At 39.5% G+C, this 26,244-nt stretch overlaps 1 protein-coding gene across 1 annotated transcript in view; it reads left to right on the top strand.

The window, feature by feature from the left end:
- Nucleotides 1–26,244, top strand: part of SLC2A13 (solute carrier family 2 member 13) — a 278,507-nt gene that overhangs the window by 184,756 nt on the left and 67,507 nt on the right. The window contains exons 5-6 of the mRNA XM_079774143.1: nucleotides 14,955–15,118; nucleotides 21,342–21,462. Of these exons, the coding sequence (XP_079630269.1) occupies nucleotides 14,955–15,118; nucleotides 21,342–21,462 (285 nt within the window). The remainder of the gene's footprint in view (nucleotides 1–14,954; nucleotides 15,119–21,341; nucleotides 21,463–26,244) is intronic.

Genomic DNA, 26,244 nt, shown 5'->3' with positions numbered 1-26,244 from the left:
GGACCTCAAGGTGTACCCCCTGCCCCGGCCCAGAATGAGGAACCTCAGGCCATGCCGGGCTAGGTGACCTGAGACTGTGTCCCCCCCACCCAGTGGGGCTTGACGGGGGTGGGGCTGGCCAGGTCTGGATCTAGCCCAATGGGGGTGGGGCCGGCCGGGTCTGGGTCTCGTACGATTTCGAGGTGCACATGGGTGAGCCAGGACTTGACTGGTTCCCATGGTGCGCCCCAGACACTGACAGGAGGAAGATTTTCATATACATTTTACTAATTTTCTTTCATCTCTAACACTTCTATTACAGAGAAAGGGCAAATAGCAATATTAAAATATTTCCTCTAATTCCCTTTTAATGTGTACAAATTTTGTGCACCGGGTCACTAGTATTTCTCAATAAAAGTTTATATAACTGTATAAACTTTTGATTATGTGAAAACTGCAATACATAATGAAGTGCAAGATATTTTACTTGGATATACTGTAAAATACATGCAGCCTTCAATTCTTTTTTTCTTTTTTATGTTTTTATTGATTTCAGAGAGAAGAAGGGAGGAGGAGAAAGGGATAGAAATATCAATGATGAGAGGGAATCATTGATCGACTGCTTCCTGTACGCCCCCTAGTGGGGTATCAAGCCCACATCTTGGGCATGTGCCCTGACCGGGAATTGAACCATGACTTCTTGGTTCAGAGGTTGAAGCCTTTAATTTCTAAGAAAACTTGGGGGGTGGGATATTTTAACCCCACTGAGCATTGTTATTTTCTTCTAGAAATTATATTTTTCTTTGAAAAACAGCATCGGCAGTTTGGTCACATCCTGAGTTACATTAAGAGTAGCAGCCCCACTTCCTATTGCTTAGCTGGTTGTGGTTCCTTTTCTTTCTCTCAGGATTTAGGTCATGGTCCTTGAGCCTCCTTAAGCGCAGGCTTGCTAGGGGCTGCACAACAGCTCTGCTTGTAGCAGTGGTTTGGACAGTTCTTGTTAGTCCTCTCTGGTTTCATCTCCATTTCCTTGTCTTTTCTTTTCTTCCCTTTTCCTTCTTTTTTGCTTCCCCCACCTCCCCTCTCTTATTCCCCCCCTCATAGCTTGCCCTGCCCCCTCCTGTAGCTTTTCGCCACCCTCCTGCAGATCCGTGATCTGGTTGTTATGCGGTTGGTCGTTACGCCTCAAGACATAACGGATAATTAGCATATTTCTCTCTTATTATATAGGATAGGGAACTTGTTAGAGTATAAAACTGTAATTGTATTAATGTATCTTAAAATTTATCATTTAATGTAAAAAAAATCTTCCAATACTTCAAATGTTGAGATAAATATATAATATCCTGAGAGAATAAAGTAGTAATTTAAATGCATAAGGAAAAATTTAGCAACGAATATAAGATTGATAACAAATGTGGGGATTTATAATATATAAATGATAAAGAAATAAGTAGTCAGATAGATATAATCTATAGAAAGATAGAATAGGCTCAATAAACTTTAAAATGTGCTGGTCTCTTACTTAGCAAAAATAAGAGCAGTGCCTAGTTTATATTTGTAAATATTTCTCAGATCACAGTATCACAGCTAACATTTAAGTTCTATTGTTCAGTGTGGGAGAGTTTTCATTTTAATTGTTGAATTTCCCTTGTGTTTTTGAAAAGTAAACACTTTGAACTATTCTGAAGAAAAATGGCTGAGTATTTGTGGTTATTTGAAATCTTGGAATATTTTAGTTGTTTTCATTCAAATACAGGCAAAGCATAACTGTGTGAGTCAGATCATAGCTGCATGAGTCAGGATAAAGTTAAGGCCCATAAATTGTTAGCATTATATTATAAAATTTTGATTACTTTATAAGAATTCCAAATAGAGGGAAATACTATTATTAAAAAGACCTACATGTAGACTGATTTCTTCCCTTGTTATGCTATTGCAAACATCATTAAATATGGGCAAAGAATGATCATGAAAATTAAGTTCAGTGCCCTCTTGAAATTCTGTTCTGTCTGCCAAAGGGTGACTATTTAAAATCAGGGTAAGTTTTTCATGCTGTTACAATTGCACTAATCGTAAGTACCTTACCAAGTTGTATATTTTAAATAAAAATCGAGATTAAATACATAAGCATTTCCTCCCATGATGAGACAAGCAACAGAACTTGGGCATTGGAGGGAGCCTGCCTAGATGGCACAGCTATTTCTCTGGAAGGGCATCCATCCTCCAGGGGGTTTTGCCAAGTCTACCCAATCAGCTCATCATTTGGTATCTGCCAGATCAGGCTAATCGAGTTTCTGAGATTTCTGTCGCAGGCTGAGAGTGGGGTGAGGATGTGGGGTACAAATCAGGACCAAACTAATTTTTGGAGATTCCTGAGATTAGTAGGAATAGGGTTCATCACTGGTCTGTTCACACCACTCTCCTCTGGCTTCTGCCCTATTTGATCAGTAAGGGCAAGAGGAAACCAGGGGTCTCAAATGGTGACAAGAGAAAACATACATTTCTTGGCTCCAGGTTCATGCTCTTTCCTCTCTGTGTCAGTGATACTGCCAGGCCTTAGCTGTGGTGATTAGAATAGAAACAGCTGGAAGGAGAAGGAAGTCTCCCCTCTGGTGCTTTAAAAACATATATCTTTTTTGTTCAGTATCTAATAATCCCTTGCCCTGTCAACACCATGCTAGACCGAGGGAGTGAGAAACTCCACTTCCCCTTTTTCTCATAGATTTGTAAAGATGCCCTTTTCATGTATTCCCCTTTAAGTCAGCTCTTTAAGTTTATTTTAATTGAATCTAGAACTCTTAGTAGAGAGGAACGTAACTGGCTCTGGGACAGGCTGGTGCGCTAAATCCCCCTTAAGGGGCAGCGTGCATCTCTCTTAGAACAGGCTGGCAGCCCATTCGTCTGCCCCTCCCTGCAGGTCTCTGAATGCTTTTATGATTTTTATATTTTATGAATTTCACTAGTAATGACAACTTACTTAGCAGCAAAAGTGCTAAATGAGACAAAAGACTTATTTGTAGAAAATGAAAATACGTTTTATGCAGAAAAAAGTGTAAAGCAGTAAATGTGCATAAGGATTTATGTTTTGCCCTGTTTGTAGGGTGACTAAGCTGAGTAAGAATTTCCATAACAGCCTCTTTGGGACCCTGAGTGTGTATGTGAATGGAATGTAAAACTTTATGTTGAGTTAATTACACTCTACAAAGGCTTAGCATGACTCTTACCAAGTTTGCCTTTTCATGGGTGTTTGTGATGATTGACATAACACAAGTAAAGCACATCTAGACACTGGCATGTAGTAAGTGATCATTCGTTGTTACTTCTCTTTTTCCTCTTTTATCAGGACATGAGTTCTGCCATCAGTTCCAACTCTAAAATTGAATTTCTTGGATTCCAAAAGTGCTCAGTAAATGTTAGCCATTATTCTTCTTGTTTTCTTCTTCTGTATTTTCTTATGAAGCAGTTTTAGGTTTTCATTGTAAGGAACAGAAATTCTATATGCATAAAGGAAAGTAGAGAATTAAGACAGTGCCATCAGTTCAAACACACAGAAATATTTAACTCTCAAAAGAATTTTCCTACCCTAGCCAATTTGGCTCAGTGGATAGAACATCGGCCTGTGGATTGAAGGGTCCTGAGTTCCATTCTGGTAAAGGGCACGTACCTGGGTTGCAGGCTCCATCCCCAGCCCAGTCAGGGCACATGCAGGAGGCAACCAATCAATGTGTCTCTCTCACATTGATGTGTGTTTTTTTTTCTCTCTCTGTGTCTACCTTTCCCTTCCAGTCTCTCTAAGAATCAACGGGGAAAATATTCTTGGGTGAGAATTAACAAAAAAAGTGGATTTCCCTAATTTTTCAGGATTAGCTAGATGATTTCAGTGCTTCTCTATAGTATTTGAGAATTAAAATTTTTCCATGAAGTATTCCCTCAATGAATGTATAGCGGCTCATTGATAATTGCTTTTTCTTCAGGTCACGCTTCAGGTGTACATATACAGGCAGGATTTTTTCTGTCATTTGTGAAAAGTCCTGCAGTTCTGCCAATAATTGAACAAGCATGTCCTGGTGCCCCACGCACGCATTTGAAATGAGCCAGGTGCCATCTTAGGGCTTTCCATTTGAACATCAAAGGGCCCGGTGCTGTCAGCATGCCCACGTCAAGTGAGCAGCCTGTTTACTACTGAATAATGCATTGGCTTGTCTGACTTTTTGCCCAGGGCTGTTACAGCTCAACTAGTTCCTCCGCTGTTAAAAAATTGATCGGCTTTCTTTCCTTGATATTTGCAAAAGGAACAATAGGATTCGCTCGTATTAATTCAAAAGTTTTTATTCACTTCAGTCCTTCCATACTCCAGAATAAGTTTGAGGGCTTCATTAGAGAGCGAATAAGGTACAATAAAAATTGAAATTCGTGGTTTAGGTAATAGGACAAAGTAGGAAAAGATGAGATGATTTATACACCAGAAACCGGCTGTGATGAACTAGGTCACAAAGCCTGCCTTTTTCAAAGTGGCTTGGAACCCCCTATGTTAGACTCTCTAATCAGAGTAGGGTGCATAGGGGTGAGCAAGAAGGATGGATAGGTGGGAACCTTGCGTTTTTTGCAATCCCCAGATGATTCTTATTCACACTAACGTTTCAGAATCATGTTGCTCTAGATCAGTGGTCTCCAACTGGTGGTCTGTGGACCACTGGTGGTCCATGAGGTCTGAAAGGTTGGTGACCGCTGCTCTAGATGGTTTAGCAGCCAGTACAGAAAGGGAGAGATGTTTTGTACATGATTCACAGAGTCCCTGAGATAGAAACCAATCAGTTGCCCCAGGGAAGCATGAGAATTCTTCCTTTATGAGACCAGAGTGAATTTCTCTTTGGGTGCTTTGGTGATCTTTTCATGGAGAATTTATTGTAATAATCCAAACTCACAGGTATTGGTTTTGATATCTATAACTGCCGAGGTGTTTCTCAGCATCTAGAAGGGTTCAGGAATCTGGAGAAGGGCTGTGAGTAAATTAATAAAGAGACTAGACATGAAATATAAATTTGGAAGGCATTTTGGGGAGCCAGAGGAGACCTAGCTTCAGTAACCAAGTTCCCTGAATCTCTGGACCCCTAGCTTTTTATTAACACAAATTGCCCCAAAGCAAAGCAGATATACATATCAAAGGTAAGGTTTGGTATACAGTAGGCATTGTCAGGTTGGGGAAATTGCCTTGGCTGTTCCAGTAGCAGGCAATAATATGTGCAGATTTTCGGGTTTGGGGAAATGCTTTCAGCTATTCCAGCCAGCAATAATATGTATCTTCAGCCCTGCTGAAGCCTCAAGGTCCACCAACCTTTTGATGAACTTCTTACATTTATGACCTGCTAGAATTAGCCCCCAGCATATAACAGGTAAGTTATGCCATATAATCCCTTCATCCACAATATAGCAGGAAGAAGGGCAGGGGAGGGGGGCAGAATTATTTCTGTACCTACATGTTAGATGATGAAATAAATTTCATCGATGCCTTGTTCACAGTATTATATTCTACATCCCCCACTTGCTCTTGTCCTGAAAGTGCACACGTTTCATTAAGAGATGAATTCATCACTTGGAGAGTTGAAGAGTGAGCATATTAGGGAATCCTAAGTGTGGTCAGCCTGTGTGTTGTTGTCAGTCTGGGAACTGAGCAGCCCTGTTGACCTTTGTAACATCCTATCTCTCCAGTGTGCCCGCTTCCCCATCAATTCTTTGGCCTCATGAGCACCAGTGGATGGGGCTCCCTTTCCATTGATCATGGATATAGTCACATTCAGATCATTGCCATCTCCTATTAAACCAACATCAATAATTTCCTCCCTGGCTATACCATCCGTCTCTGACACTACTATTTTTTTTAGTCGGTGAACCAAATAGGTATTTATCATCCTGAATATAACTAATAGTCTCTCAAGTTCTTTTTCAGTTCTCTCTATGTATCCTTGAGCTTGTTTTAAATGCTCTCCCAGACTAAATTGTATTTTTGCAATCCCAGAATAGGGGAAGCAGTAATACAGCTCATTGGAATCACTAATTAATTATTTGAACTGTGGATTAATCTCTGCCTTTGTGTTCCAATAGCATATTATTCTTACTGCTCTCATTGAACGTGCCCATTGGAGTGTAGTGTTTAAGTGTGTGACACTCTCCCTCCGTGAAATGTGAGCCTTTGCCCTCCCGAACAGCCCCAGCTATGACTTGTCTTTTTACCTCCCACCGTTTATGGCACATTGTAAGCCCTGAAAAAGTGTATGTAACTGCATGTCCTTCTCATGTTCAGCCATTACAGACTTATTTTCAATTAGAACGTCTACTACTATAATCATGTCTAAATATTTGTTGAATAGACAAGCTGGGAATGTATTTCATTCAGTGTCTTATTTGTAGTGTTTTGGCCACCAAGAGGTAAGTGACATGGATTATTTCATTTAAGAAAATACTGAGTTTGGCAAAGAAAAAAATAAGTTAAAAGTGTCTTTCTCTGAAGACAAACATATTCCTTATTGTCTTATTTGTTTTACTTAAAATAATATTGGATTTAGTTCACAGAGCAGAGGCTTATGGTGCCTGAATACAATGTCTGATAAGTTCTAATCTGCAAAATTTAATACTTTAAATAACACCTTTAGATAACATAAGCTTATTATAGAAAATTGGCAGCATATAAAAAAGAAAAGGCACCTAAATTCCACAACCTAGGCAGAGTGTATCTTAATATATTGGTGTATTTTTATTGTTGTTATCTTAATATTTTGTTATCGTAACATTTTGGTGTATTTTTCTGTGGTTAATTTTAATACTTGAGGTTCTACTCTCTACATCATTTTGCCTTTTTCACTTTATTCTTTATTCTGCATGCACTTGATCTATTTTTTCCAGTCTGTGATTCCACAGAGACTCAGAGTTGTAAATAATGTGCATAAAACTACATATCTTTGCATAATCACGATTTTGTGTGACCATGCTCCAAAATGTCACTTTTATAAAGAATAAAAGTTCTTGCAAACTTTTGCTTACAAACAAACCTTTGAGTCCATTGCAACTTAAAATAAAGTACTGTATTCCCTTTGGATAGAGCAGTGTTTTTCATAAAGTAAATGCCATGACCTGCCCTTTTTTCTCTCTCAGGTTCTTAAACCTCCTGAGAGGAATTTTAAATAGACTGGCACTTTTTCCCCTCTTGTTTGCTTTAATGAGGCATTAGATGGCACAACTTAGAGCTAGAGGGACAGGAAATGATGGAAACAAAGACTAGTTTGTATCATTGTTTGAATAAAAAAGCTCACAAGTCATTTTTAATGCTCTCTTCACCGGAGGGAACCTGGGAAGTCAAGGCTGGTCACGGGGTAGAAAGGAGTGTGGCTGAATCAGGAAAGCGTGGTGGTGAGGAATGTGGAAACTAAGCCATTCAAAACACAACCCTCGCCCCTTCCCTTCTACCCTACTCCAGGGCCTTTTTGTTTCTTTAAACATGAATTATTTGAATACTTCTTTTTAAATATTAACTATTATAATTATTTAAGAGGTTAAGTTTAGTCGTGGATGTACTAAAAATTATTGAATTCTCCCATTTAAAAGATAAGTTTTATGGTATCTGAACTATATCTTAATAGAAATTTTAAAATGAGGCCAAAAAGAGATGAAAGTTCCATCCATTCATTCATTTAAATAAGCATTTACTAAGTGTCTAAAAATATAGGCAGAAGCCTGCTTTGGCAGTTGCAAAGGTGAATCACACATAGATTGTTTCTTGGGGGAATTTATAGTCTGGAGGAATACAATGTGTATTAAAGTATGTCTAATATTAGAGGGGAAAGTGGTGCATCTTGTAAGAAAGGCACAGATAAAACGCTGAGGAAAAGCAGAAGGAGAGAGTAATAAATTCCAGAAGCAAACATTGAAGAGGACTTAAGAAGGAAAATATTTGAGTGCTGATCAATTTCCCATGAATTGATGCAGAGATGATCAGGTAGATTGGTAGATTTGGTGCTGGTGAGATGAGGGAGTACCCCGCTGATGGCTCACACTTTCTCAGTGAATGTTAGGCAGAATTTCCCCTGAGGCTGGATAGATGGGGACAGTGGAAAGAAGGAGAGGCTATGAAATTATCCTTTGTGTAGAGTGTGCATCTTAGAGAATTTGAAGTGAGGTCAATTTGTGTGTTTTTGCCCAGAGCCTTTTCAGCTGCTAGCTGTACATGCACAGTGGAAGAATCCCTGGGTATAAATGAGCAGGGTTGGCATTTATGGCATGAATATAGCAAAAGGGGAAGAGGCCCGGGTATTTGAGAATGGTGAAAGAAAGTAATTGTCATGGTTTGGGGAAGAGTTGTCAGCATCACCTGGAATCTTGTTGGAAATGCAAATTCTTGGTCCTAGAATCAGAGACTCAGGGTACAGCTCAGCAATCTGTGTTTTAGCAGGCCTTCCAGGCGATTCTGTAATAAACCACTACCTAAGAAGCCCTGGTTTGGGAAGTCTAAACTACCTAAGTTACGGGAAAGGGGAAGACATAGGTGATGATGGAAAACTAAAAAGAAGTAGAGTATATGTGTGGCTTAATGTCTCCATGAGAGTGAAGAATTGTGTGAGTGGAGGAACTCAAGTGAGTCGTGAGGGGAGGTAGCGCGGGTCAGAGACTGGGAAACTGGAAGGATTTGGAAGTAGAGCAGTTAAGAGATTCATGTGTTGTCTGGTTGGACTACGTTGATGCAACTCTCACCAAGAATCATGATACAGGGCTAGGAGTGGAGAAGAAAATTATGAGGGACTGAAGTCGCCACTGAGTGAGGAGTAACCAGAAAGTAGGCCAAGAGCTCAAGAAGGAGGGTTCGAGGATGGTCTGGTGTCGCTCATTTCCTTCCTTTCCTAAGGTATCTAGGACGTGAGAGAAAAACAGCCTGGACTCCAGGTCTGAGCTGTGAGAAGGTGGTGCCCTCATGTGCGGACTTGGTGCACGGGGCGCACCGTGAGAGTGTGGGAGGGGTGGGTGGGGCGAGAGGAAGATGGAGTCAAATTAGTGACTCTGCAGGTTCGTGTGGAAATAAATGACCTGAGTCCTGGACTCCTGCTTGTCACGGCAATAAGCAGCATGTGAGCCATGACGAAGCCTGGTGAAAGCCCTCTTAGCTGACACGATTAGGATTGGCACTTTAGTTAACTCAAAAAGACAGTTATGAGGAAATGCTGCATTACTATATACTTTCAACATTTTAATTTCAGTTGTATTATAATTCATCATATCCACTACTTGAACTTACAGAATTTTTTTTTTACATAAACCTCCTTCAATATTGTCATCTATGAATTCCAGGTTTAGTTTCTTTCAAATAGATCAAGAACTGAAAGATACTTGAGAAGAAACCCAAGGGCAGAATCTTCAGACTTTTTCATTTTATCCCCATTTGTATTATGTTACTCACATACTTTTTAAAAACAATTTACTTTTATTTATTATTTTCAAAGCATGCAGCCTTAATTTTAATACAACTGGCTTTTTAGCATCTTATGTTTTATTGATCTATGTATTATCTGATTAAATTACATAATTACAATGATAGGCATAAGCAGGTTTGGCAACAAATACACCTGATTTAATATGCATGCAATTCAGCCAATAAGAAAGGTGAGCCTGCATTAAGTCTCAAATGTCCAATATCCCGTGGGGGTATATTTTATAGAAAAAAATTAGTAAGTGAACCTGGCAAATTGATGAGTTGGAGGTCTTATTGGAGAGCTTCTGTCATTGTTCTTGGGGATGCATACTGGCAGGGTAAGCTGTGTGAGGCATGATTTCTCCTGAGTTTTCCAGAGGTGTGAAGCCAGAATGAGAGGACTGGTCTCTGAGATGGAAGAAGATCACATTGGAACACTTAGGAAAATTATGTTATATATTAAGTTGTGATCAATAATGAACTCTCCGAGGATTACTATGATTTTTGGATCACTACTTGATATAAGAATGGTATGGTACAGTTGGCTGGTATGTTAGCTCAAAATACGTATGATATACATGAAATCCTAATTTCTGCTTTGTAATTTTTATTTTTGGCTTACGACTTACATCTAATACACAGAGGTTTTCTCAATGTACAAAATGCATAAAATAGATATGAAAATTTTAATCATTTTAAAACTGTTTTTAAGACCTTTGTATTTGTGTGAAATATTTTTCTCTTAAAATTGTTGATGTAATTTCCATAGTTTTCTACGTTGTTGACTGTATAAACACCATCCCAATAGGGAAATCTAACTTTTTGAGTTAAAAGAACATCTTTTATTAGAATGACTTTTTAAATCTGTAGTCAGTGTACATTGGCGTATGGCACAAATAATGTATTTATAAATTAGAAGCTAAAAGAGCCAAACAGCATAACTTAGAAAATGGGACTCTTTCAGGGCTTATAATAAGCTAAGCCCTGGAACTTCCAGTCTTCTCATTTGATTTGGTCTTTATCCTAAGTATGGACATGACCCAAAAGATAATCAATGCAAGATTCATAGAGGAGTTTCTATTTGGAAGCTATCTGCAACACTGCTAGAACATATCACTTTTGTGCCCCATGAATTAAAATAATGATGACAACATTTCAGTTGTTAATTCGTCTTAGAGTGGCTGTTGGTGTCAGGACGAGTGTATTACATACCTCTTTCATTCATGAAATTAAAGTCTTCATACTTTCATGTCAGAAAAAGTTTGTCTTTATCATGAACTGATAAGTTTTGTTTTGTCGGACAGATAGAATGATCATTTACTATTTTGCCTTGGCTGCCAGCAATTTCAGAGCTAGCTTATGCAGTGCTTATGTAGCTGAAGTTTTCATATAATTATTGTCATGTAAATACTCTCTTTCTCTTATCATTGTTTAATTTTTGTTTTATTGCTTCTATAATGTGTTTTTTTATTATAAATATCCTTAATTCCTTTTTGAAAGTTGGTGATAGATAAATTCAATTAATTCAATAAACAATTATTGAGTACCTAATTCTTGCTGTTCAACTCTGTTACACTGGCAATAGTGAATAAGGCAGGCTGTAGCTTCAGGAAGATGGGGGGGGGAAACCTGTTTTCAGAAATTCATAGGAAATGCATTGGATCGTAAAATGTGTATTTTGCCAGGCATTTAAAATGCCCATGTGTATTCTCTTATTGCTAGTTAAAAGTCACCATTAGGATAGATTGCCATTACTAATGCCTCTATGTTTTCTAGAGCCGTTTTGTTCTACTCAGATTTAAAATTCAGGACTGGAAGCTGGGTCTCACATAATCTCTGAGAGCAATGCACATCAAGCCCAGCCTTTCCTGTTCTTAGACGTCTACAGAGACAAATGAAGCCGGCTTTTATGGGCGCACACTGCCCTAGCTAGGCCTTTCAACTGCACTCTGGGGAAGAGATGGCGTGTGTGAGATGACCAGAGGTTGTCCAGGGAAACCTTTGAAGAAGATGATAGTTTTGTCTGATGGGTATTATAAAATGATGTTAAAAAGAGAAGGCATCCCTACTTGGAGTCTGGAAAGGAAAGAAAGCCTTTTTTTGTTGTTCACATTGACCTTTATGAAGACGATTCTCTTTTGCTTTGTGCAACTTTTGAATGTGTACCCATTCCTTTGAAAATACAAACTACTACATAAAGGCGTAGAAGGTTATAAATATGGTGGTAGCCGATTTCATAAATGGTTGTCCCATAGCATCATTTACGAACACATGGGGATTCATACTTTTTGAATATGTATCTTTTCACTAATCCATCCATCACCTAACTTTTAAAAACTAGATTCGTCAATTATTCTGACCTAGATATCTCATTCCCTGTCCATATTAAAGAGAATATAAGTATTGCCTGAATTTTTCTGGAACTGATTATCCTTTAAGTCAGGGGTGGGGAACGTCTGGCCCAGGGGCCGTACAAGGCCCGCAAAATCGTTTGGTCTGGCCCTGCCAAGGCATTAGGGGTGAGTTAATTAAATGTTTTATCAAATATAGCAGGCTAATTTTTAAGTTGATAATTTTGTATGGCTTGTAAATGATGTTATAAATATCCAAATGGCCCATGCCTGCTTTAAGTGAACGTCCTTGCCTTCGTTCCTCACCTTCTCATTCTGGCTATTGGCCTTTTGTTTATTAGAACCTTTACGTGATAGGCAGAATAGGTCTCCCACCCCAGAATGTACACATGGTAATCTCCACAGCCTGTGAGTATGTTACATTACATGGCAAAAGGAAATGAAGGCTGCGGATTGCATTAAATCTGCTAATCAGTTTACCTTGAAATAAGGAGATCCTACTGGTAATCTGGGTTAGCCCAATGTGATCTTCAAGTGCAGAGGAGAACAGCAGGGTGAAGTGACATGAGGGGAACCTGACCTACCTTTGCTAGCTTTGAAGATTGAGGAAGGGGTCCTCCCAAGCCAGGCTATGCAGGAGACTTCCAAAACCCGGAAAAGGCAAGGAAACCTGTATCCCGGAGTCTCCAGAAAGGAAGACTCTGCTGACACCTTTGATGTCACTTTTGACATTAAAAAAAAAAAAGTATCAGATTTCTAACCTATAGAACTGCTAGATAATAAATTTGTGTTGATTTAAGGCTTAAATTTTAAGCCACTAAACTTGTGGTAATTTGTTATGGCTGAAATAAAAAACTAACACATTTACTGATGTTAAAGAGAAAAAGATGAAGATGAATCTCAAGGCACTCCATCTAGGAAAAGATTTAGTGTGGGTGGACGTTGCAGTTCTTGCTGTCTGGGAGATAGAAGGCCATTGCATTTCCCATTAATCTATAGGTGCCTGCTGCCAGTGTACTGAACTGAAATAAAATGCTTCAAAACAAGGTATCTTTGTTTCATTCTGCTTCCAGACAGCCTGTGTGGCTATCATTAGAGTGATCTTTTGATAGAACAGATTTAATTGCGTTCTCTTTAAAGTCCATTTTATGATTTCCAGGGACTATAGATAAAAGCCCAAACATGTAGCACGGCAGTCAAGGCCTCCAAAACAGGAGCTCCTGCTACTGCCCCATGTCACACTCCTCCCTTTTCTTTGCACCTATGTTCAGCCAAGGTAGCATTCTCACCTTCTGTGATCCTTGCATACAGCATTTTGCACTTTTTTCCTTTGTACAAGTCATTTCCTTCATCACCAGTGAGTGTCCTGCCAGATCAGCAAAGCCCTGTGAATTCTTCCAAGACTCAACTCAAGCATTACTTCTCTGGAAAATATCAAATAAAATAGTTTGCTCTGTCCTTTATCCCATATTGTGAGTTTAATACCTTGTGATAGTAAATTTATTCCCATTTCATTTCCTTATACCAAATTGCAAACTTCTTGAGGGCAATAACAGGTCTCATAACATCTCTGTGGGATTTAATATCTCACACAACTTATACAGCGGGTACTCAATAAATAAATATAAAAATGAGTGGATGATAAGGTCACCTAACCTGGCTATCTAGGAAACGTTTTACATTTTAAATAAAATTCTGACACTCGCCAACTTACTTTGCTTGATACTACTCCTCTTTCTATCCCTTAATTTAACACTTGCATATTTGTGATTTTGTAGAAAATGAAAACATTGAAATAATCTGTTTTGTGTATGGCTTTATTTGGAAAAATTATTATGTGTAGTGTATTTGTTTTTATCCTTAACACATTGAGAATACTCTATAATTTAATGGAATAGGATGGCAAAAAGCAAATTTTTATATGCAGCGAGTCTCTATTCTTTTAAGTACATAATTGCTCAGTGTATGATGACTCCTCGTTCATTCAGTGGACTTGGAGCTTATTCGTGAGAATTTCAGTGAAACTACCAGCTGCCCCTGTCCCTCGTTGTGGGTTAAAGTAGCTCAGTTGGTAGAGCATGAGACTCTTAATCCCAGGGTCGTGGGTTCGAGCACCACGTTGGGCGCCATTAATGTTGGTGCTGCAAGGGTTCAGGAAGCCCCAGTTCGGGATGCCATTAATGCTGGGGTTCTTGTTCCAGCATTAAGAAGGGTTCAGCAATCTGGAGAAAGGCTGCGTGTAACTGAAGTAAGAATCCAGAGACGAAAGATAATTTTGGAGGGCATTGGGGGTCAGAGGAGCCTGGCTGAGGAAATCAGGTTCTCCTTGTCTCAGGACCCCTTGCTTTTTATTAACACAATTTGTCCTAAGGCAGTGGTCGGCAAACTGCGCCTTGTGAGATTTTCAAGGATAGGCCATTCAAATGCAGAAGCTGCCACAGGCAGCTTAAGTGGGGTTGTAAATTGGATGAGGGGAACTTGACCTACCTTTGAGTTTGCGGACCACTGACCTAGACTCTCGATTCCAATAATTACAGGCTGTTGTTGTTCCTTGTGATTAAGCCCCTATCCCAGTGGTCGGCAAACTCATTAGTCAACAGAGCGGCAAACGGTGGTTTGCAGACCACTGTCCTAAGGCAAGGTGGAGATACACACTTCAAAGGTTAGGTTTCATACAGAAGCATTGTCAGATTGGGAAATAGCCTATGGCTATTGAGGTGTTTGGCCAGTAGGATGCAATAACATGTAGATTAAGATGCCCTGAGCTGTCTGGCAGCAAACAATCATCCTTTTCAGGTTTGGGGAAATGCCTTTAGCCATTCCAACAGGCGATAACATATGTGACTCAGCCCTTGTTGAGTCCCCAAGTTCCGTCAGCCTTTTGATGAAATTTCCAATTATGACATGCTGGAACTGGCTTCCGGCATAAAGTCCACTTTGGAAGCCTTCAGCCCTCTATCTCTTGCTTGAGTGTTATTATGTATAGTTCAAAGTAAATTTATCTGAACACAGTCTATCATAGTCCTCTACACAGTTTGCATGTTAACTTCATACTATTACCGTAGCTAGTCAGGGTTTGTTTGAGGTCAGTTGAGTATTTTTCTATATAAATAACTCTGTTTCCCTGAATAACCATCAGCAACAACTGTTTTGTTCTTGCCTTGCAGGTACTACAGTGCAACCATCCTGCAGATGTCTGGCGTTGAAGATGACAGACTCGCAATATGGCTGGCTTCCGTTACAGCCTTCACAAATTTCATTTTCACACTCGTGGGAGTCTGGCTTGTTGAGAAAGTGGGTCGCAGAAAGCTTACCTTCGGAAGTTTAGCAGGTGGGTGCCTGGATGAGGATTCAGTTACTACATTTCCTCTAATGACAACAAGTTAACCTTCCAAAGTACAATACCAGTAGTGTTTTGGATACTGTTTCTAGCCAAACAGTAGAGCTCTTCTAGACAAAAAGTTTTTGTGTTTTCTTTTAAAGAGAACTTAGAGAATTTTTTGATATATAACTAGAAACTAGAATGCGTAATAACCAGAACTGTAAGAACAATTTAAATCTACTGAGGGGACCATTTTGCTGTTACTTTGAGTTCTGCTCAAAGGTACAAAAGTGACAAAAATAATCGCTTTTTGTTCTTCCTTGGTTGAAAAACTTGGTATTCATGAACTCACTTTTTAACAAAGGTGTTTTTTTTTTCTAAATTTTGGAATAATATGAAAATACATTTGGAGCATGTCACTTCTAAGCTCTTTCAACAGTAAATTCTGGTTTGTTAAGTTTGTTTTCAGTGATAGCTAAGTAGAACAAAGCCTTTCTCACTTTCAAGTATCCTCTGTCTTTAAATTTTGCCCATTTCATTTATTATTTCTCTGTAAAGCTGACAGATGGGACCCATCTTTGCCATGATCTTCACATGGTTGCATATATAATCTCTTCCATGTATACAGGTGTATTCCTACTTGTCTATTAGCTATCATCAACTGGTTCCTTTATACATTTACCTAGAGTAAGAATACATTTTCTCATTCAAATGTAAAGTTTCCGGGCCAGCATTAATTAAATTTTGTTGTAACCAAATACGTATACCTCAAGCATTAATCTAATGGAACTCCTTCAGGCCTTGTTCCAGATTTGATGAGAAAATACATTCCTAGTTTCGCACTCGGAACACATACTCTTTCCTACCCTCAACCCAGAAAGAGGCATGGAGTGCATCCACCCTCTGTGCTTGTTTACTAGTAAGAGTCCAATAATGTAGGTTGAACTGTAGTATCAACTGAGGAGAAGGAGCGGGAAACACTGATTGAGAGACAAAGGAATCACAACAGCCACGGTACACAGGGAACGGAGGGGAAGTGAGGAAAGGTGAGGGACAAGTGAAGGTTTAAAAAACCATCTATCTATACAAAAGCCTAAGCGACCATTAGACTGAACAACTGGAACAACCAGTCGACCAGACACTATGATGCGCACTGACCACCAGGGGGTAGACGCTCAACACAGGAGCTTCCCCCTGGTGGTCAGTGCACTGCCACAGCCTACCTCCTGCGGCCCCTCCCCCAAGCTGGCTGGCCAACCACCTGGGGTCTCTCCCCCTGACCGGCCAGCCCCCGGATAGACCTTGATATCGCCAGCCAGGCCGAGGATCCCCACCCATACATGAATTTGTGCACCGGGCCTCTAGTACATTTATAAACCTGTTGAAGAAGCCAGAAGTGTTTGCCTAGAAAAAAGGTCTAAAGGGAGAGCTAATAGATAATCTTATTTTAGCAGATGGTCTAGGGCAGTGGTCGGCAAACTCATTAGTCAACAGAGCCAAATATCAACAGTACAACGATTGAAATTTCTTTTGAGAGCCAAATTTTTTAAACTTAAACTTCTTCTAACGCCACTTCTTCAAAATAGACTCACCCAGGCCGTGGTATTTTGTGGAAGAGCCACACTCAAGGGGCCAAAAAGCCGCATGTGGCTCGCGAGCCACAGTTTGCCGACCACGGGTCTAGGGGACATAGATTTGTACTTAATATAAGAAAAATATTTCTAATATTCAGAGCTATCCAACAGTGAATTCAGCTGCTTCCTTAGGATGGTAAACTTAAAAAAAAAAAAGGAAAGAAAAGAAAAGAAAGAAAAAGAAAAAGGATAGTACCATCAGGTAGTGATGTGCTAAAAGTACATTTCTACGGTTGGTTGGAAATTGGATTTGCTAACCCCTGAAGCTCAGGTCAACTCTAAGAAGAGATAACAACCACTTTAAAAGTTTTAAGATAGATATCCTTCCTTTTCAACCAGGCCTCCATATATTGCTCCCTTAAGAGGTCTGTTTTTTTAAAATAGAATTTCCGGTTTTCTTCAACTTGGGAATTGGCTTTTGATATCTGAGAAAACTGCTGATTTCAAGATTCGTAGAAAACACTCTTTTGTAGCAGCCTCTGCTCCTTCACTGGTATTCCAGTGAGACACTTTCTCCTCAGTTCTGCAGGGTGTTGAGGTGCTGTGGAGCCAGACTGTTTTGGTTTGAATGGGGTGACTTTGAGCAAGTTTCCATCTCCTCATTTGTAAACAGGGATTAACCGTAGTCCCTGCTTCCCAGGATTGTAATGAGGATTGAACACACCAGTACATGCACAGCATGTAAAGCACTGCCTGACAGAGAGGAAAGTGCCCAGAGCAGTGTGGCTATCACAGCATTTATTACTGCCCACCAGTGAGTCTTTATCGTTTTAACTATAATGGGATGTCATTTGGCAACATCAAAATGCAGGGGCTTTCCTGACCTCTTCCAGCTGGTGTCACGTTTCACCACTCAGTGTAGGTCCTCTGCCCCAAGGAAGTTCACACTGTCCAGAGGAAGCATTAAGACAGTTATTTGGTGGTAGCCTGTTTGGCTCAGTGGATATAGAGCATCGGCCCACGACCTGAAGGGTCCCAGGTTCGATTCCCGTCAAGGGCATGTACCTCGGTGGCAGGCTGGACAGGGTGCCTGCAGGAAGCAACCAATTGGTGTGTGTGTCTCTCTCTCTCATCCATGTTTCTTTTTGTCTCTCCCCCGCCCTTCCACTCTATCTAAAAATCAATGGGAAAATATCCTCAGGCGAGGATTAACTCCCCTCCCCACAAAAGACAGTTATTTGGTGGGGAGACCAAGAAATTTCTCATGAACAACCTGTAAGCACCTTTCTTTCCTGCCATGTTCTCTTTTCAACCAACACCACCAATATCCCAGCTCCATCCGTGACCAAGCCAAACAGTGATGCCTCCTGCTTGAGACAGCTCTTCCATGACGTGGGCACCTGATTTCCTTGTGATGTGGCCAATTAAAGTGATGATATAGCCGAGGAGAGGTCAATGGGGGAGGGGTGGGGGAGGAGACATTGTAATACTTTAAACAAAAAGAACTTAAATTAAAAAATTTAAAAATAAAATAATGATGTAGAAATTGCAGTGGTTTAGGAGGAGAGGGCCTGGGTTTTTGTCACAGGTCTCCTCTTTACCTGCACATATAGATGAAATAGTGCTGTTTTTGCAGTTCTGGTTTTGAACTAATTAAATAGGCTCCACTAGAACATAATGACCCATGGAAGTTTACACTCTTCAGAAGAAAAGTCACTGCTAAAAAGCTGCTAGTGTATAATCTTCTCGGTGTCTGCCAGGGATTGGTCCAGGACCCCCTCAGATGCTGAAGTCCTTATGTGAAATGGTGTAGTATTTGGGTCTGACCTACGTACATCCTGCCGTATACTTTAAATCATCTCTATGTTATTTATAATACCTGATACAGTGTAAACACTACACAAGCAGTTGTTATACCGTATTGTTTAGGGAATAATGACAAGAAAGTCTGTACACATGTTCAGTTGGGCCTAACACATGTAACTTTTTTTCTTCAAATATTTTCAATCCTTGTTTGGTTGAATCCATGGATTTGGAATGCATGGATAGAAAGGGTCGACTGTGTTAGTATTACTCCACTGAGACCCACAAAATAGATGTTTATTTCACTTTCTGATGGCAGTTCATTCTGGATTTGTCATTTTTATTTCAATGCATTTGTTTTATTCATTTGCCTGTAGGTATATTTTTTTATATTCTAACTAGAGGCCTGGTGCACGAAATTCGTGCACAGGGGTGGGTGGTGGGTCCCTCAGCCCGACCTGCACCCTCTCCAATCTGGGAGCCCTCTCCAATCCAGGAGCCGTGATGGCTTAGGCCCACTCCCCATGGTTCTCTGCTCTCTGCGGGGCCTGGCCGCTCCACGCCCGCTGCCCAGAGGCTCTCCGTGGCCCAGAGGCCCTCCGCAGCCGGGGCAGGATGCTTGCCTTGTTGCCACGGTGACGAAGCAAGCGTCCGACCCCGGCCGCTCTGCAACTGCTTCCCAGAAGCCCTCCACGGCCAGGGCAGAATGCTTGCCTCGTTGCCACAGCGACGAGGCAAGCATTCCGCCAGGCCACTCAAGCTGCCTGCTCTCAGCAGCCACCCCCCCATATCATAACTTGCTGTGCAATGCTGTGCTTGCAGGACTGGGGGACTCTGGCACGGCTGAGGGGACTGGGCACCGCCATCTTGTGGCTATGGGCGCCACCATCTTTGTGATGGAGTGATGGTTAATTTGCATATTACCCTTTTATTCGATAGGATAGAGCTAAGTACTAGAACACTGTTCTATTTTAAATTTCTTAAATTAGCTTAGAATTTTTAAACCTTTGATTCACTTTTGCTCCTTCTTTTGTGTTTTTATTATAACTTTTTATTATATTGGGTTAAAAATAGTAGGACAGCTTGTATCAAAATAATTTTTGAATAGGTATTCACTCAGTAAAAATAACTGCAAATAAACTATTTAGCAAAGAAACTGTTTATACAAAGAAATATAAAACATACAGTCCAAGTCCATGAATAATTTTAAATATAGGACATTCTGTGGTGTTCTGACTTTCAGTATTTTCAGGCTTGCTCAGAGAACTGGCCTTTCTTGTAAATATTACAAACTTAATGACAACCCCTTGATTCTTTTAATAGAAGGTTTATATCTATGTAACTTGATTGCTTATAAATAGGAAAGCTAGAAGCACTGTGCTATTTTCCCCCAGATATTTTGGTAGTGGAATATTTCTGAAAGTATCACTCATAGGCGGTCTCCACCAGAATTATCGCTGGTACTGCTTTTGAAAGGGGGGTTCTTGTGCCCTAGCCCAGATCTACAAAATTAGAATCTCTGAAGGTGGGTCTGGAGCATGTGCACTTGAACAGGCTCGCCAGGTGATACTTATGCACACAAAGTGTGCTGTATCAGAGTGGTGGGAAGGGACATAATTTTTTAAGTGTTACTAATCTAAGCCCTGTACCAGGTAGTTACTGTTACTTGTTACCTCAGGTATTTTTGAGAATGCTCTTTATCCAACACACTTCACTTCCTGTGGGAGCATGGTTAGGTAGATAATAATAACTTAGAGGGATCAGCAGGGTTAATAGATTTGATCATAACTTACTGTGCAATGAGCTATACTATGACAATAAGCATTCTTCCTTAAACCTTAATAGTTGATATCAGGAAACCTATTTCATTACATAGATCACTGAAAGCCTGGTCATTGCTTTCCTGTATCAGAAGATCATAAAACTTTTTTTTTTATACTCCCTGGCTGACTTTCTGCCCTTAGGTGACCTGACAGTGGATCAGTCTTATTCTAAATCTAATTCGCTACATCTAAGTCAATCATCATACCTAGAGAGTATTTTTTTTTCAATCAGCAATTTTTGTTAATAATTTGTTTGAGGTAACTGTGTTAAAAAACATCTAATAGTTATCAAGAAAAATGAAACTAGAGCATGGCCCTTTTTGTTTATTCTCATCAAGGTTGGAACAGTGGACAGACATTGGAAAACTTTCTTATTTACCATCAGATGTCTCTCAAAAATGAGCCTTTTAAGTGATGTACATAATCACCATTCACAGACCTTAAAATAAAAAACAAATATTCCACTTCCAATTATCAGTAGCAAAGAGAAATGAATACATGTGTTATAATTTCTGGCATCTTAAAGTCTTCAAAGAATGCTACTTTTCTTTAATAAGAAATGCTATTTCAAGTGCTCTTAAAATATTCAGTTAATTACTTTTTAGCCTACTGATTTGGGTCTTATGATCAAATGCCATTAGAACAATTTTCTCCGCAATGCAAGAAACACTGTGAAAATCTGTTGACTTTCATAGTTCCTGACATGTCAGGCACTCAATAATGTTGGTTACACTAATGGATTTTGAGACTCTCAGCAATGAAAGCTGTGGGGTGGTTTGGTTTTTTGTTTTGGGTTTTTGTTGTTTTGTGTGGGGGTTTTTTGAAAATCATTACCAATCTACTCCTTAACTACATGTCTCACAATGGATGTGCTAATGAGTTTTTCTGATAATTTGTTCTTAGGACAAATTTTTTTTAATACAATGAAGAGAGATCAAGGTACTTTTCAGAGATAAATCTTGTCAAACTCAGTCTGCTTTGGAAGAATGTTGTCAGCTATTCTCTAATGCAAAACTTTTTTTTTTTTTTTAGGTACCACCGTGGCACTCATTATTCTTGCTTTGGGATTTCTGCTGTCGGCCCAGGTTTCCCCACGCATCACTTTTAAACCAATAGCTCCGTCAGGTCAGAATGCTACTTGCACAAGATACAGGTGAGACTGTGATGATTGCCTTTCCTAAGCTAACTCTGAAAACTTGTTTGTTTGCTTTTGCTTTTCTAAAATTTGAGAGATGAGTAGAAACATGCTTATGGTGAAGGTGGAAAGTGGAAAAGTTGGTAGCAAGGGACCACCAGGAAAAGGGACAGTAGAGTACATGTAAAGATCTGAAGGTGAAAGTGTTTAAGGAAAAGTGAGTTGTTAGACTCAATTTTGGTGATTTTTTGGGGGGGAAGTAAAAGTAGGGATTGATACAGAATCTAAGCAGGAATACTGGGAGACTATTTTGGGTCATATGTGACTCAGTGACATCTACATTTTAATCAGTAATTAAACTTTGCCATGATGTACATGTCTGTTAAAGTTGATTAACATCTGGATATTCTAACAGTCTTCACTGAGTTCCACAGGCATCCCCTCATTCATTTAAGCAGAAAAGAAAGTTCTCTCTCACTACTGGGGTTCTTCCTGAGGATTAGAAGGTGAAAAGAGAATGGTAGAAGAGAGTGAAATGTGTACTAGTGGCCAGCTACAGGTTTAAGAGCTCATTAAGTCTATTGGTGTACACACTATGTGATAAATGGATGCAGCAATGGATCAATGGTCAGATAGACTGAAGAATGCAAAAATGAAAGAATTAAAGATGAATGATTGAACAGGTCAGTTAATATATTTGGTAGCAGAGTTTCAAAGTTCTTTTTACCTCATTTTAGTGGTTGAAAAGGCTAGCAACCCCTTTGGAACAAATGGCTAGAACAAGGAAGGACCAGCTTTAAAAAACATTTCACCCTGGTCGGTAGCCTGGTTGGTTGGAGCATTGTCCCATATACCAAAAGCTTGCGGCTTTGAATCCGTTCAGGGCACATAGCTAGGTTGTGGGTTCAATCCCTGGTTGGGGCACATGCGGGAGGCAACTGATAGATGTTTCTCTCTCACATGAATGGTTCTCTCTCTCTCTCTCTCTCTCTCTCCTTCTCTTCCTCTCTCCCTCTTCCCTTCTCTCTCTCTCTGTCTCTTTCTCTCTCCCTCCTTTCCCTCTTTCTCTTCCTCTTTCTCTAAAATCAATAGAAAATCCTTCAGATGAGGAATATATATATATATATATATATATATATATATATATATATATATATATATATTCAGCCTCAACTAGATGGACATAAGTCTCAAATCAATGGGTAAATTATTGTATTAATAAATTTATTAATAATGAGTAAATGGTCTATTAATTTTTAGTCAGCCAGAGAGTATTAAAAAAAGTTTTAAGAATTTCTGATACAGGAAAGAAACAACTATGTTTTTAATGATTTATAAAGTTAAAATAAAAATATGTATTTTCAAAGGATAGCTCATTGCACAGCAATTTATGATTATCAATCTATTAACCCTCCTGATCCCTCTAAGTTATTATCACCTACCGATATGTCAGTGTACAACTGGAATGAAGTGAGAAATGTTCTAGTCTTATTTTATCCTGATAAAAAAAAGTGAGAAGCTATTTTTTAAAACAGGACCAGTTTTTAGATGTCCTTTAGAAGTCAGCAAGTATAAAAAAACAATGATTTCTGGTGTGCCTTTTTTCAGAGTAACATACTAGTCTTTGTGGGAATTTGACAGTATGTATTTACAGTCTGAGTGACTTTATAAAATATGTCTGCAGTCTCTGGACTGATTGTATTGTTAAATCATGTTGAGACATGTTTGTGGGACCGTAAAATGAGAAATAGTTATGCTATAAATGTAGGTGGTATGCTTTTCCCCGGGAATGATCCATATATGAAAATTGAGCAAATAAAACATTTAAAAGGGAGAGTGCGCTTAATATCTATCTTAAGAACAGTTTTTCTCTGTTTTGGAAGGTAATATAGTTCTGCCTAATAAAAGTGAAATCTCTGTGCTCATTGACTCAGCACTTCATGGATGAAAATCTATAGACTGTAGTGATGAGTTGTGTAATTCATTCTGTCTAGATTAGACTTTAGAAGCTTGAATGCTTCAGAAACATTGGTTCTTCTTTGTTTTAATTCAATTAATACACATGGCGTAGCAGGCACTGTTGTAATTTATGGCCAAAAGGTTTGTAGGTTGGGACTCACTCAAGTCTTTGAACCCAAGAGATTGACTATCCTAAATAATTTCCATTGAGAATTTCCCCTTTTTAGAATGTTTTAGTTTTCTAATTGATGATATTTTATTCCAAGGCCTGGTTAGATTTTTGTGAACTGAAGTATTCAAGAATATCATTCAGATCTGCTTTTTAGCAGATAAAACTGCACAGAGATGAACATGGATGCTAGTTGCTATAGAATAGAAACTGTGCAGCCACCTGAATAAAAGTTGTCACCGGGTACCAACTGTGACTAGGAGAAATAACTCCAGTACATATAGGAGCATATGTGTGAATAAGAATACACACATATACTCCTAATATGGCTTTCAGCTCCACGTTCTCAAATTGCTGTTGTACTCTTTCTTTCTTATTCAGTTAAACATATTTTCTAATGAGAGGATTCAAACCTTTCATAACACTTCCCTCAAATTTTTTTACATTTTTACAAGTGTGATCTCAGTATATGCAAATCACTACCACAGAACTCTTCAAAGTAGACACACGATTCCTAAAGAATACAATTATAGAATTTCAATGCACCCTTGCCCTAGGGTTTTCATCGCATCTTCTTCATTCATTGATTCAAGTGTGGATGGGTGCAATTAAAATAATTTACCGAGCACCTACTCATAGGGTTAAAATAAGGATACATTATTATATCAAAAGCACCTAAAACAGTGTGTGGGTATGTAATAATCACTCAATAAATATTATAGTCATTGCTGTTTTTAACAAAGACTATAATGGGAGATGAGATTGGGATGATGGGTAATCTTTCAGAGAAATTATCCTAAGGATGGGATGTTTGAAATGAACTCCGAAACAGGGAGAGGAACATGCCAGACAGAAGAAAAATCAGGTGCAAAGACAGTAGGAACTTGCCAAGAGCAGGGAACTGGAAGGAAGCTAATATAGTGTGAAAAGAATAAGAGAAGGCTGGTAAAATAGGCCGGTGCCAGGTTCTGTAGAAGCTCAGAGATCATCTCAGAGATTCTGATATTCAGTCTAGGAACATGACCCCCTTAAGGGGTTTTAAGCAGGGGAGTGACATGATCAGAGGTCAATTCCAAACTTTTTCTCTGACCCTGGGTTGGGGTGCACAGAAGTCACAGGTTGATGGAGGGAGGGTGATGTGCAGAAACCCTATTAGCCCCTATTTTAGTTCCAGTATTTGGCATGCTGGTGATAACGTATTTGTTTCCAGTAATTCTTCCCAACTTGACCATGAGAGTCAATGTCTTAGATATTCCATGACTATAGTATTATACATGAATTGAAACGTTCTGTTTTGTCAAATTTTGTTTTCTGCTTAGGGATTTCATTTAAAATTTACCTATTTTAATTTATTTTTGACCTGATGGTACAGGCTAATATGCCTTGAGGTTAATATTAATAAATATCTGTTGAATAATTCCCACAGAACTATTACAGATGAAGAGAAATATACATAAATTGGTTGAAAGGGAAAATTAGTTGAAACAAAAGCCCACATAACTTTATCATGTACCCTTATGTCCAAATAATTGTACATGTCTTTTGCTGGCACTTAAACAGCCAGAGCTGAATTTGACACCTGGATAGAAGGATGGTGGGAGATTCTTGCAGGAAGTTGGCCACTTATGTTATGGGGCCAATCCATTGAGTTCTTCTTGACCTTTTATATCTCGATGGCTAGACTTTTGGCCAAGGACCTGCAAAGCCTCCTCAATGACAGCATCCCGTATTCAGATCTTGTGTTTTCTACCCAGGCTATCGCAGCTGTATAAACAATTCCCCGACTTCCAGGGGAGTCGTTTATAGAAAGAGCGGTGCCTCGCTCAGAAGTGTAAGTACTCGGTCATTAACTCCTGCCTCGGGAGCTTGTCGTGATTAGAGAGGACTCTCTTCACCTTTCTAAGCTTACCTTTCATTCTTTCAAGGAAGAAGTTACAAGTTTTGGGACACGGACCAAGAAACTAGTCATGGAGGTAGTATACTGCAACCGTTGTTCTCTTTAGGTGTCACTCACACTGGTTCTGCCTTCCACTGACGAGGAGAGATTTCTCATTTTCCAAAAAGTGTGTCTATCTGGACCCCCACAGAGGGAGCTGAGTAGACACAGAGCAGTTGCCTATAACTCAGTGTGTTTCTTTGTGCGCAAACGAGGCAACTGCTTCCAATGGGGAAGATAGTCTGACCCTTTTATTAACCCCATGAGAAAATGATTGGCAGTGTGCTAGTCAGACGTGGGTTTATCATCTTCCTTGAGGCACATTCAGTGAGCAAGTTTCTTTTTTTCTCAAAAGCAGCGATAAAAAAGACAATAATTTCTTGACACAGATTTTTCACAGGAAATGTATAGCATCTTCTCTTTATTGTTCTGTGGAAAGTACATGTGAATTTTTGTCTTCTTTGGGAGCCATTGATTCTAGTCATAGTTTGTGTCATGATGCGAACAGGGCTTGAGGGAAATATGATCAGAATATCTCAGAACCATTCCAGAGACTGATTCATGTTTATTTCTCCCCCATGGAATAAGTTATTTCTCACAGAAACACTAACCCATGTGATTGAATGATCAAAAACACTATTATGTAGCCCTGGCCGGTGTGGCTCAGTTGGTTGAGTCCTCCCATGCACTGAAAGTTGCCGGTTCGATTCCAGGTCAGGGCATATTCCTAGGCTGC

This window comes from Cnephaeus nilssonii, assembly GCF_951640355.1.
Source record: "Cnephaeus nilssonii genome assembly, chromosome: 6".
Lineage (NCBI taxonomy): Eukaryota > Metazoa > Chordata > Mammalia > Chiroptera > Vespertilionidae > Cnephaeus > Cnephaeus nilssonii.
Note: the sequence above shows the minus strand (reverse complement) of the source record. Positions and strands in the feature narration are given on the sequence as shown.